General features: G+C 44.0%; 1 protein-coding gene across 1 annotated transcript in view; it reads left to right on the top strand.

Annotated features, from left to right (window-relative positions):
* reln (reelin) overlaps positions 1 to 14072 on the top strand; it is a 360124-nt gene that overhangs the window by 305968 nt on the left and 40084 nt on the right. Inside the window, 7 exon segments of the mRNA XM_034176269.1 lie at positions 924 to 1092; positions 1181 to 1286; positions 1385 to 1611; positions 8016 to 8239; positions 9951 to 10101; positions 10223 to 10481; positions 10732 to 10981. Coding sequence (XP_034032160.1) covers positions 924 to 1092; positions 1181 to 1286; positions 1385 to 1611; positions 8016 to 8239; positions 9951 to 10101; positions 10223 to 10481; positions 10732 to 10981 — 1386 coding nt within the window.

Below are 14072 nucleotides of genomic sequence, written 5' to 3' on the forward strand. Positions count from 1 at the left end.
AACAAACAAACAGAGCATAGTTAACCCTCTGGAGTCCAGGGTATAAGTGAGCATTTTTGAGTACTTTTGGTTTTACCTTAATAATTTACCTTAAAAACTGTTTACTTTGCCTTGTTTGGTGTTTTTTTTTAAGCACAACATCACCTGTTTGACTTTACAGTTTTCCTTCATTCTGACATACTATATTAACACAATGTACCTAAATTCACACACAAAAAAAAAAAAATCCAAATCAGGAAAAACTTTGTTTTATTACTGTGAAAACCACAAACTTGTTTAACAAACCATTTTCATAACTTAGAATGTAAATATAAATTGTTCATTTTAAAAACATATCTACAAATGTAGCAAAAAACAAAGCTATATACAACTATTTACATTACTCCAGAGGGAGTTAATGTAACAACAAGTATTTACAGACCTCCAGAGGGTTAATTATAAAAAAAAAAGTATTGGCAATTTAACATCAAGTTGTTATCTATTTAATGACCTGAGCGGGACAGTCATATGTACTCAGTAACATTCCCCAAAATTACAGCGTGGAGACTGACTCCTTTCTCATGAGTGTTACACGATAACTAATTAAGATGAACAAAAAGCCAATGATACAGTACAACTAGTTGTAAGTTGGAGAGAACCAATGTGTCTTAAATTTTGATTTAAAGGACTCAGTGGAATCGGACTGTTTTATTTCAGGAGGAAGACTATCACACAGAAAACATGCCATAATAGGAAAAAGCGTTGTGACCTCCTGGCAGTGACTTCTTCTTCTATCCACTCATTCTACTTACTGTATTTCTCTTTCCTTAAATTCCTTAAATTCCTTAAATGCAGTCACATTTAAAGTGTTCAAAATGTCCTGAAAGATGTGTCGAGAAAATGTCCAAGAGTGATAATTAGCTCCTTGTTCTCTTGCCCTCCAGGCAAAAAGGAGGAGGTGTGGGTGATTGATGATCTGATTATTGATGGCAGCTCCTTACACAATCCACCAGTGGTCATAGACAGCTTTGAAGATGGCCCCAATGAGTCCAACTGGCTGTTCTTTCCTGGTGGAAATACTGGACTGTACTGTCCCTACCAGAAGACTGGCCTGTGAGTTTTCTATACTGACAATGGCATTATCTCACTTCATGTATTCTGAATGACTGCTAGTTGAAAAGTGACAAATGTGTTTTGGCAGGGAGGAGGACGAGTCAGCCATGGTGTTTGTCTCCAGTGAACTTGGAGAGCACTCCATCACCACCAGGGACATTGACGTAAATGAAAACACGATTATCCAGTTTGAGGTATGCAAACACAGCTGTTGATGAAGCTTTTTCAGTCTAAATTCTTACCCGCTTAAAGCTTGTCTTTGCTCAGTTCGCATCTTTTTATGTCTGTGCAGATTAATGTGGGCTGCACAGCTGAAAGCTCCTCCGCCCACCCAGTGCGACTTGAATTCTCACGGGACTTTGGGGCTACGTGGCACCTTCTGGTGCCACTATGTGCCGGCGGGCCTCAGCCCTCCTCACTGTGCTCCACAGAGCTCCACCCTGCCAGCATCTATTTTCCTGGTACAACTCAAGGGTGGAGAAGGGAAGTCATCCAGTTTGGCAAGTTGCGCCTCTGTGGGTAAGGACCAAGACAAACTATGCGCAAAATAAAATAACCCGCACTTGCAACCCACAGTTTTTTTTTTTTTTTTTTTTTTGCACTTTAGAATATTATCTCAATTTCTGCTTTTACCATATTTATAAGATGATACAACATGTAGATGCATTTTTTTATTATTACGTCCTTGGCAGACGTAATAAACTCATCAGTGTTTATTTATTTATCTGTCTGTCTGCTAGCAGGATTACGTCAAAACTACTGCACAGATTTTAACGAAGTTTTCACCACAGATACATATTAGGCCATGAAGAACCCATTAAATTTTGGAAGTGATTCGAATCCAGATTCTGGATCAAATTTCATTTTATATAGGCTTTGAGAGATTACTGTTTATTTATTTATGTGTCTGTCTGTTAGCAGGATTACATCAAAACTACTGCACAGATTTACACAAAATTTTCAACACAGATATATATTAAGCCATGGAAGACTCCATTAAATTTTGGATGTGATCTGGATCCGGATCCAGTTTCTGAATCAAGTTAGGCTTTATATTGGCTTTGAAAGATTACGTCAAAACTACTTCACAGATTCTCAGTTTTCACCATGGATTCAGCCATGTAAAACTCCATTAAAATTTTGAGGTGATCCAGATCCAAATCCAGATTCTGGATCAAGATTTCACTTTATATAGGCTTTTGAGGATTATGTCAAAACTATCAATCAATCAATCAATTTTATTTACATAGCGCCAAATCACAACAAACAGTTGCCCCAAGGCGCTTTATATTGTAAGGCAATGCCATACAATAATTACGTAAAAACCCCAAAGGTCAAAACGACCCCCTGTGAGCAAGCACTTGGCGACAGTGGGAAGGAAAAACTCCCTTTTAACAGGAAGAAACCTCCAGCAGAACCAGGCTCAGGGAGGGGCAGTCTTCTGCTGGGACTGGTTGGGGCTGAGGGAGAGAACCAGGAAAAAGACATGCTGTGGAGGGGAGCAGAGATCAATCACTAATGATTAAATGCAGAGTGGTGCATACAGAGCAAAAAGAGAAAGAAACACTCAGTGCATTATGGGAACCCCCCAGCAGTCTAAGTCTATAGCAGCATAACTAAGGGATGGTTCAGGGTCACCTGATCCAGCCCTAACTATAAGCTTTAGCAAAAAGGAAAGTTTTAAGCCTAATCTTAAAAGTAGAGAGGGTGTGTGTCTCCCTGATCCGAATTGGGAGCTGGTTCCACAGGAGAGGAGCCTGAAAGCTGAAGGCTCTGCCTCCCATTCTACTCTTACAAACCCTAGGAACTACAAGTAAGCCTGCAGTCTGAGAGCGAAGCGCTCTATTGGGGTGATATGGTACTATGAGGTCCCTAAGATAAGAAGGGACCTGATTATTCAAAACCTTATAAGTAAGAAGAAGAATTTTAAATTCTATTCTAGAATTAACAGGAAGCCAATGAAGAGAGGCCAATATGGGTGAGATATGCTCTCTCCTTCTAGTCCCCGTCAGTACTCTAGCTGCAGCATTTTGAATTAACTGAAGGCTTTTCAGGGAACTTTTAGGACAACCTGATAATAATGAATTACAATAGTCCAGCCTAGAGGAAATAAATGCATGAATTAGTTTTTCAGCATCACTCTGAGACAAGACCTTTCTAATTTTAGAGATATTGCGTAAATGCAAAAAAGCAGTCTTACATATTTGTTTAATATGCGCTTTGAATGACATATCCTGATCAAAAATGACTCCAAGATTTCTCACAGTATTACTAGAGGTCAGGGTAATGCCATCCAGAGTAAGGATCTGGTTAGACACCATGTTTCTAAGATTTGTGGGGCCAAGTACAATAACTTCAGTTTTATCTGAGTTTAAAAGCAGGAAATTAGAGGTCATCCATGTCCTTATGTCTGTAAGACAATCCTGCAGTTTAGCTAATTGGTGTGTGTCCTCTGGCTTCATGGATAGATAAAGCTGGGTATCATCTGTGTAACAATGAAAATTTAAGCAATGCCGTCTAATAATACTGCCTAAGGGAAGCATGTATAAAGTGAATAAAATTGGTCCTAGCACAGAACCTTGTGGAACTCCATAATTAACCTTAGTCTGTGAAGAAGATTCCCCATTTACATGAACAAATTGTAATCTATTAGATAAATATGATTCAAACCACCGCAGCGCAGTGCCTTTAATACCTATGGCATGCTCTAATCTCTGTAATAAAATTTTATGGTCAACAGTATCAAAAGCAGCACTGAGGTCTAACAGAACAAGCACAGAGATGAGTCCACTGTCTGAGGCCATAAGAAGATCATTTGTAACCTTCACTAATGCTGTTTCTGTACTATGATGAATTCTAAAACCTGACTGAAACTCTTCAAATAGACCATTCCTCTGCAGATGATCAGTTAGCTGTTTTACAACTACCCTTTCAAGAATTTTTGAGAGAAAAGGAAGGTTGGAGATTGGCCTATAATTAGCTAAGATAGCTGGGTCAAGTGATGGCTTTTTAAGTAATGGTTTAATTACTGCCACCTTAAAAGCCTGTGGTACATAGCCAACTAATAAAGATAGATTGATAATATTTAAGATCGAAGCATTAAATAATGGTAGGGCTTCCTTGAGCAGCCTGGTACGAATGGGGTCCAATAGACATGTTGATGGTTTGGATGAAGTAACTAATTAAAATAACTCAGACAGAACAATCTGAGAGAAAGAGTCTAACCAAATACCGGCATCACTGAAAGCAGCCAAAGATAACGATACGTCTTTGGGATGGTTATGAGTAATTTTTTCTCTAATAGTTAAAATTTTATTGGCAAAGAAAGTCATGAAGTCATTACTAGTTAAAGTTAAAGGAATACTCGGCTCAATAGAGCTCTGACTCTTTGTCAGCCTGGCTACAGTGCTGAAAAGAAACCTGGGGTTGTTCTTATTTTCTTCAATTAGTGATGAGTAGTAAGATGTCCTAGCTTTACGGAGGGCTTTTTTGTAGAGCAACAGACTCTTTTTCCAGGCTAAGTGAAGATCTTCTAAATTAGTGAGACGCCATTTCCTCTCCAACTTACGGGTTATCTGCTTTAAGCTGCGAGTTTGTGAGTTATACCACGGAGTCAGGCACTTCTGATTTAAAGCTCTCTTTTTCAGAGGAGCTACAGCATCCAAAGTTGTCTTCAATGAGGATGTAAAACTATTGACGAGATACTCTATCTCACTTACAGAGTTTAGGTAGCTACTCTGCACTCTGTTGGTATATGGCATTAGGGAACATAAAGAAGGAAACATATCCTTAAACCTAGTTACAGCGCTTTCTGAAAGACTTCTAGTGTAATGAAACTTATTCCCCACTGCTGGGTAGTCCATCAGAGTAAATGTAAATGTTATTAAGAAATGATCAGACAGAAGGGAGTTTTCAGGGAATACTGTTAAGTCTTCAATTTCCATACCATAAGTCAGAACAAGATCTAAGATATGATTAAAGTGGTGGGTGGACTCATTTACATTTTGAGCAAAGCCAATTGAGTCTAATAATAGATTAAATGCAGTGTTGAGGCTGTCATTCTCAGCATCTGTGTGGATGTTAAAATCGCCCACTATAATTATCTTATCTGAGCTAAGCACTAAGTCAGACAAAAGTTCTGAAAATTCACAGAGAAACTCACAGTAACGACCAGGAGGACGATAGATAACAACAAATAAAACTGGTTTTTGGGACTTCCAATTTGGATGGACAAGACTAAGAGTCAAGCTTTCAAATGAATTAAAGCTCTGTCTGGGTTTTTGATTAATTAATAAGCTGGAATGGAAGATTGCTGCTAATCCTCCGCCTCGGCCCGTGCTACGAGCGTTCTGGCAGTTAGTGTGACTCGGGGGTGTTGACTCATTTAAACTAACATATTCATCCTGCTGTAACCAGGTTTCTGTAAGGCAGAATAAATCAATATGTTGATCAATTATTATATCATTTACTAACAGGGACTTAGAAGAGAGAGACCTAATGTTTAATAGACTACATTTAACTGTTTTAGTCTGTGGTGCAGTTGAAGGTGCTATATTATTTTTTCTTTTTGAATTTTTATGCTTAAATAGATTTTTGCTGGTTATTGGTGGTCTGGGAGCAGGCACCGTCTCTACGGGGATGGGGTAATGAGGGGATGGCAGGGGGAGAGAAGCTCCAGAGAGGTGTGTAAGACTACAACTCTGCTTCCTGGTCCCAACCCTGGATAGTCACGGTTTGGAGGATTTAAGAAAATTGGCCAGATTTCTAGAAATGAGAGCTGCTCCATCCAAAGTGGGATGGATGCCGTCTCTCCTAACAAGACCAGGTTTTCCCCAGAACCTTTGCCAATTATCTATGAAGCCCACGCACATTTTTTTGGACACCACTCAGACAGACAGCAATTCAAGGAGAACATGCGGCTAAACATGTCACTCCCGATCCGATTGGGGAGGGGCCCAGAGAAAACTACAGAGTCCGACATTGCTTTTGCAAAGTTACACACCGATTCAATGTTAATTTTAGTGACCTCCGATTGGCGTAACCGGGTGTCATTACTGCCGATGTGAATTACAATCTTACCAAATTTACGCTTACCCTTAACCAGCAGTTTCAAATTTCCTTCAATGTCGCCTGCTCTGGGAAGGCAATTGACTATGGTTGCTGGTGTCGCTAACTTCACATTTCTCAAAACAGAGTCGCCAATAACCAGAGTTTGATCCTCGGCGGGTGTGTCGCCGAGTGGGGAAAAACGGTTAGAAATGTGAACAGGTTGGCGGTGTACACGGGGCTTCTGTTTAGGGCTACGTTTCCTCCTCACAGTCACCCAGTCGGCCTGCTTTCCCGGCTGCTCGGGATCTGCCAGAGGGAAACTAACGGCGGCTAAGCTACCTTGGTCCGCACCGACTACAGGGGCCTCGCTAGCTGTAGAATTTTCCACGGTGCGGAGCCGAGTCTCCAATTCGCCCAGCCTGGCCTCCAAAGCTACGAATAAGCTACACTTATTACAAGTACCATTACTACTAAAGGAGGCCGAGGAATAACTAAACATTTCACACTCAGAGCAGAAAAGTGCGGGAGAGACAGGAGAAGCCGCCATGCTAAACCGGCTAAGAGCTAGTAGCTGTGCTAAGCTAGCGGATTCCTAAAAACACGCAAAGTGAATAACGTGTAAATAATTTAGAGGTGATTCAGCAGAGTGCTTTAGTTAAGGCACGTGAAGATTACACTGTGAAACAAATCGTTATCTAGTTAACTAGATCAATCTAACTGCGCAGATTAAACAGCTAACAGATACAGCAAAACACCGCTGTGCTCCGGAACAGGAAGTGATAGTAAGGATACAGATAGTGTGGGCAGGAATCAAACCCGGGACTACTTTACAAATTCCCACCAAATGTGCACCACAGATAGATATTAGGGGATTGAATGCTCCACTGAATTTTGGGGGAGATCCAGATCTGGATTCTGGATCATGCTTTCCCTTTATATAGGCTTTGAATGATTACTTTAAAAGTACTTCAAGGATTCTCACCAAATTTGCACCTCAGATAGATATTAAGGCATGGAAGACTGCACTGAATTTTGGAGGTGATCCAGATTCGGATTGGCGGATGTCAGAAATCTCTGATTGTTCTTGGTTTTGTGTCATTCTCTCTTGGTCTGGATGTGTAACACAAAAACAACTGATCTTAAAGATGAATATTTTACACAAGTTACAGCGTCCCCTTAGCTCAGTCCTCTTTCAAAACCATTCAGGCCTTGCAACATATTTACTGCCACCAAAATGAATATGTTTCATTGCTGTTTGTCTGATCCTGCATCCTGATAAAGGGCTGGATCATTCCTTTGGTCTTTGAACAGACTGAAGACAAAAACATGACCTCCTTGACAAGAGTCATAGGTCAAACATAAGCAGTCAGGATCAATGATCAGCAATCACAATCAAAATTTGGTTGATCCAAAGCATAAGTCAGCAATCACCATCAAATCTCAGCAATCAAAAGTGAATGCTTAGCAACAAAGATCAGCATCAGGATTACAAGTCAGCAGTCAAGATCAAACATCATTATTAAAGGTGAGCCAGTCACCAGCTAAGAATGATGGAGACGCTATAAAAGTAATAAGCATGTCAGTGAAAACACAAGATAAATGGAAGATGTCAAAAGAGACATAAAGAGAGGAAAGTTGAACCTTGTCAGTGACACAGTATGTGCTGCACAAGTGCCCTTTTATTTGAAGATGTGTAAAATAGTTATAAGGCATCCCTCAAAATGTAGAAGGAAAAATCTATATCTAAAGATTCACCTCTGTTTATTGGGCAGAAGAGTGTGTTTTACACTTTTCAAAATAAATCATCATTGATTATTGTTTGTTATAGTTACATGTCTTTCTGTTTTCCATCACTGTGTTTTCTCCTTCTATAGCTCGGTGAGGTTTCGTTGGTACCAAGGTTTCTTTTCAAGTGGTTCTTCTCCACCCACATGGGCACTGGACAATGTCTACATTGGACCACAGTGTCAAGACATGTGCAACGGTCATGGGGCGTGTGTGGGTGGCACCCACTGTACCTGTGATCCTGGTTACTCTGGACCCGACTGCTCTATTCCTGACACCCCAAACCCTGACTTCCTCAAGGAGGACTTTGAAGGTACAAAATCATATAAATTCTAACAAAAAGCAAAAATGGATGATTATGCAGGTGTAGTATTTGTACTTTTATTTGAGTATATTATTACTTCCATTATTATTACCTCCACCCTTGTTGACAGGTTTAACAAGGGCTGCTGTCATTGTGTGACCAAAGACAACTTCAGAAACATACAATCTGCCCAACCTGCTATCATAAATACGCTTTATTGTCTCTATTGTATCAGATTTTATGCAACATGTCAGCAAATAAAAGCTGCTTCTTCCATTGTCTTGGTTGTCAGGATGACATGATGACATTACATCCCATGATTCTGTGCACAGATCAATGTTGGAGTCTTCCCAAAGTTAAATAAATCCATGTTACACAGTGTGGCTTGCAGTGAACTTGTAAGACCACTGAAATGTCGGGCTTTGGAGTGCCACCTTTATCCAACCACATCAACAGACAATAAACAGGCAAACTTTAATTGCAATATTGTGCTATCAACAGTCAGGGTAGTGAGCCACACATTATCCACACTGATTACAAGAATCAAGACAAACCATTCGCAGATAACTCAATATATCTTCATTATTTTCAGTTCTCTCACAAGGTGTCCTGTGTCAAAAAAAACAACTCCTCCCCTGACTATCACAGTATTTTACATACAATATTTTTCATAAATGCTCAATAAATAATTGGTAAAATATTAGTCTGGGAATAGAACTATGATGGATGGATGGATGGATGGATGGATGGATGGATGGATGGATGGATGGATGGATGGAATTAAGTAAGGATGCATGAGTGTGCCTTCTTGGTTGTGGGTTTTTCTGTTTGTTTGTTTGTTTGTTTGTTTGTTTGTTTGTTTGTTTGTTTGTTTTTTTAATTGGCTAAATATGTCCAAATTGGAATTCTTATACTCTGCTTGTTTGTCCACCTGTCCACTGGACTCTAATAGGAAAATAACAAGAACACATTTCCAGCAAATGATATTATTCTCGTAAAATTCTGCTTGTTTGAGGTTATAGCACGACACTCCACAGTTTGACCTACTGTGCTCTATGTCTGAGTTTTATAATACTATAAAGACAATATAAATGTTCCCTCCATAGGAAAATATCTGTCCTGAAATTGTAAATTGCAACTCTGTTTGAGATCAAGGTCAACCTCTTATTTTTGACCAACATTTTTCTGGAACAAAGTTCCTTTTTATTCCAAAAAAAAAAAAATGGGGATGAGGAGTGAGGATGAAATCGCCCAAAATATTCTGAGGTGATATGTTCCCTGTACAGTATTTTTATCCCCCACTGGCCAAAGGCCCAAAAGGGGATTATGTCATGGCGATTTCCATCCGTCTGGCTGGGTGGCTGGCTGTCCATCTGTCCATCCGTCCGTCCTTCCGAATTTGATGTAACCTGGTACAAATCCTTGTTATAGGTTAATAATACCCATATTTTCATATCGTTCCAGTTGGCCTCATTATCAACACTCCATCAGTTTCATGCTTGGGTGTCTACATTCTGAAATCAATTCCTCTTACACTTTTAGGAGGAATTTCGTGAAACTTGGTACAATTCCTTGAAATTTTATCAGAATGTAGCAAGCACTTGTACCAAAGCAACATTTGCCAGCAGGGGTATTGTACTTTCAGAGCACTCTTGTTAAAAATGTAGTGCACTCATGATTGCATGGGTAATGTAATGTGCATGTCTGCATGTGTCTCTAGGAGGCGCTGTTGACACTGAGCATTTCAGATTACTGAGCGGTGGCAAACCATCCAGAAAATGTGGCATCATGTCCAGTGGGAACCACCTGTTCTTCAGTGAGGACGGGCTTCGCATGTTGGTCACCAATGATATGGACCTGTCCAATGCCAGGTATAGCTACAGCTACACAAGCAAACAAAAAAATTTTTTCTATCTTGCAGTTTTATAGTATATTTTACAATTTAAGCCATCAAAAGGTTATGATGACTTTGCATTTGGATGGACTCTCTAGGTTTGTGCAGTTCTTTCTACGTTTGGGCTGTGGCAAAGCAGCTCCTGACCCACGCTCTCAGCCTGTGTTGCTGCAGTTCTCTGTGGATGGAGGTCTCACCTGGGGCCTCCTCCAGGAGTTTCTCTTCAGCAACAGCAGCAATCAGGCTCGCCTGGTGGCCCTGGAGATCCCTCTTCGTGCCCGCACCTCCTCCACTCGCCTCCGCTGGTGGCAGCCCTCTGAGAACGGACACTTTTATAGCCCCTGGGTCATTGATCAGGTAGAATAAAGGAAGAATAACAGTCCATCCCTCCAAAAATCTATCAGTCTGAGATTTTGTGACATTGCTAATCTGCTAATTTTCCTAGTGAACTGACATTGTTGTTACATACCCAAACTTTCTTTTATTAGTTTGACGATCTGATGTCCCATGTAATGCCCCACGTAAATGTAATGAACATGCACATGATTCCACTGTCTCTGGCTCTTCCTATTAACTATCATCAATATTTACCTTTCTGTTTTTCCAGGTGGTGGTAGGTGGAAGTGCTAGTGGCTGGGGACCTCTGGAAGATGATTTCTCCTCAGTCGATGGACGTTCTTGGCTTCTTCACCCAGGAGGAACTAGGATGCCTGTTTGTGGCTCCGATGGGCCTGCTTTTGCATTCATCGAGAAGTCCAACACTCGTTATGCTGTTACCACTGACATCAGTTTAGGACAAGATGCCTTCATCCAGTTTGAATTTTCTGCATCATGCTCGGTCACCAATTCTTGCTACTGTAAGCAACATGAAATCTGCCAAAAAGTAAAACACATTGTTACAGACATTTAAGAATCAGCACATATTTTTTCAGATCTGTCTTGTGGATAATTTATAATTTTTCACGAAAACCACCATCCATCCATCCATTTTCTTCCGCTTTATTCGGAGTCGGGTCGCGGGGGCAGCAGCTCAAGCAAAGCCGCCCAGACCTCCCGATCTACACACACCTCCCCCAGCTCCTCCGGGGGAACCCCAACGCGTTCCCAAGCCAGCTGAGAGATGTAGTCCCTCCAGCGTGTCCTGGGTCTTCCCCGGGGCCTCCTCCCAATGGGACGTGCCCGGAACACCTCTCCAGCGAGGCGTCCAGGGGGCATCCGGAAAAGATGCCCGAACCACCTCAACTGACTCCTTTCGACATGGAGGAGCAGCGGCTCGACTCCGAGCTCCTCCCGAGTGACCGAGCTCCTCACCCTATCTCTAAGGGAGCGCCCAGCCACCCTGCAGAGGAAACTCATCTTGGCCACTTGTACTCGCGATCTCGTTCTTTCGGTCATGAGCCAAATCTCATTACCATAGGTGAGGATCGGAACGTAGATCGATCAGTAAATTGAGAGCTTTGCCCCCCTACTCAGCTCTCTCTTCACCACGACGGTCCGATACAGCAACCGCATCACTGCAGATGCTGCACTGATCCATCTATCGATCTCACGCTCCATCCGTCCCTCACTCGGGAACAAGATCCCGAGATACTTAAAATCCTCCACTTGAGTCAAGGACACTCCACCCACCTGAAGAGGGCAAAGCACCTTTTTCCGGTCGAGAACCATGGCCTCGGATTTGGAGGTGCTGATTTTCATCCTGGACGCTTCACACTCGGCTGCAAACTGCCCCAGTGCACGCTGAAGGTCATGATTTGACGAAGCCAACAGAACCACATCGTCTGCAATCAGCAGAGATGAGATTCTGTGGTTCCCAAACCAGACCCCCTCTACACCCTGGCTGCGCCTAGAAATTCTGTTCATAAAAATAATGAACAGAACTGGTGACAAAGGGCAGACCTGGTGGAGGCCAACGTGCATTGGAAACAGGTTTGACTTACTACCGGCAATGCGAACCAAGCTCCTGCTGCGGTCGTACAGGGACCGGATAGCCCTTAGCAAAGGACCCCAGACCCCGTACTCCCGGAGCACTCCCCACAGGGTGCCCCGAGGGACACGGTCGAACGCCTTCTCCAGATCCACAAAACACATGTGGATTGGTTGGGCGAACTCCCATGAACCCTCGAGCACCCGATGGAGCGTGTAGAGCTGGTCCAGTGTGCCGCGACCAGGACGAAAACCACACTGCTCCTCCTGAATCCGAGGTTCGACCATCGGTCGAATTCTCCTCTCCAGTACTCTGGAATAGACCTTACCGGGGAGGCTGAGGAGTGTGATCCCCCTATAGTTGGAACACACCTTCTGGTCCCCCTTCTTAAACAGAGGAACCACCACCCCGGTCTGCCAATCCAGAGGCACTGTCCCCGATTGCCATGCGATGTTGCAGAGGCGTGTCAGCCAAGACAGTCCCACAACATCCAGAGACTTAAGGTACTCAGGACGGATTTCATCCACCCCAGGAGCCTTGCCACCGAGGAGCTTTCTAACCACCTCGGTGACTTCGGCCTGGGTAATGTATGAGTCTGCCTCTGAGTCCCCAGTCTCTGCTTCCTCTTCAGAAGATGTGACGATGGGATTGAGGAAATCCTCGAAGTACTCCTTCCACCGCCCGACAACATCCCCAGTCATGGTCAACAGCTCCCCACCCGCACCATAAACAGTTCTGGTGGACAGCTGCTTCCGCCTCCTGAGGCATCGGACGGTTTGCCAGAATCTCTTCGAGGCCGACCGATAGTCCTCCTCCATAGCCTTCCCGAACTCCTCCCAGACCCGAGTTTTTGCCTCTGCGACCACACGGGCTGCGGCACGCTTGGCCTGCCGGTACCTGTCAGCTGCCTCTGGGGTCCCACCTACCAACAAAGACAAGTAGGACTCCTTCTTCAGCTTGACAGCATCCCTTACTTCCGGTGTCCACCACTGGGTTCGAGGATTGCCGCCGCGACAGGCACCAGAAACCTTGCGACCACAGCTACGAGCGGCCGCATCGACAATGGAGGTGGAGAACATGGTCCACTCGGACTCCATGTCTCCAACCTCCCCCGGGATCTGGGAGAAGCTCTCCCGGAGATGGGAGTTGAAGACCTCGCTGACAGAGGGTTCCGCCAGTCGTTCCCAGCAGACTCTCACGATACGTTTGGGCCTGCCAGGTCTGACCGGCTTCCTCCCCTCCCAGCGGATCCAACTCACCACCAGGTGGTGATCGGTCGACAGCTCTGCCCCTCTCTTCACTCGAGTGTCCGAGACACGTGGTCAAAGGTCAGATGATACGACTACAAAGTCGATCATCACCTCCGGCTCAGGGTGTCCATGTGCACTTATGGACACCCTTGTGCTCGAACATGGTGTTCATGATGGACAAACTGTGACTAGCACAGAAGTCCAACAACTGAACACCACTTGGGTTCAGATCGGGGAGGCCGTGCTTCCCGATCACCCCCCTCCAGGTCTCACTGTCGCCGCCCATGTGGGTGTTGAAATCCCCCAGGAGAACAATGGAGTCCCCAGTCAGAGTGCTATCTAGTACCCCTCCCAGGGACTCCAGGAAGGTCGGGTACTCTGCACTCCTGGTCGGCCCGTAGGCCAAGACAATGGTGAGAGACCTGTCCCCAACCCAAAGTCGTAGGGACGTGACCCTCTCGTTCACCGGAGTGAACTCCAACACATGGCGACTGAGCTGGGGAGCAATAAGCAATGCGACCCCAGCTCTCCGCCTCTCCCCGTGGGCAACGCCAGAAAAATGAAGCATCCAGCCCCTCTCCAGGAGTTGGGTACCAGAGCCCAAGCTGTGCGTGGAGGTGAGCCCGACTATCTCTAGTCAGTATCTCTCAACCTCCCGCACAAGCTCAGGCTCCTTCCCCCCTAGCGAGGTGACATTCCACATCCCAACAGCCAGGGGCTGTGAGCATGGACTGAGCTGCCGGGCCACCCGCCCTCGACCGCCACCCAATC

Source organism: Thalassophryne amazonica, chromosome 8 (genome assembly GCF_902500255.1).
Source record: "Thalassophryne amazonica chromosome 8, fThaAma1.1, whole genome shotgun sequence".
NCBI classification, from domain to species: Eukaryota; Metazoa; Chordata; class Actinopteri; order Batrachoidiformes; family Batrachoididae; genus Thalassophryne; species Thalassophryne amazonica.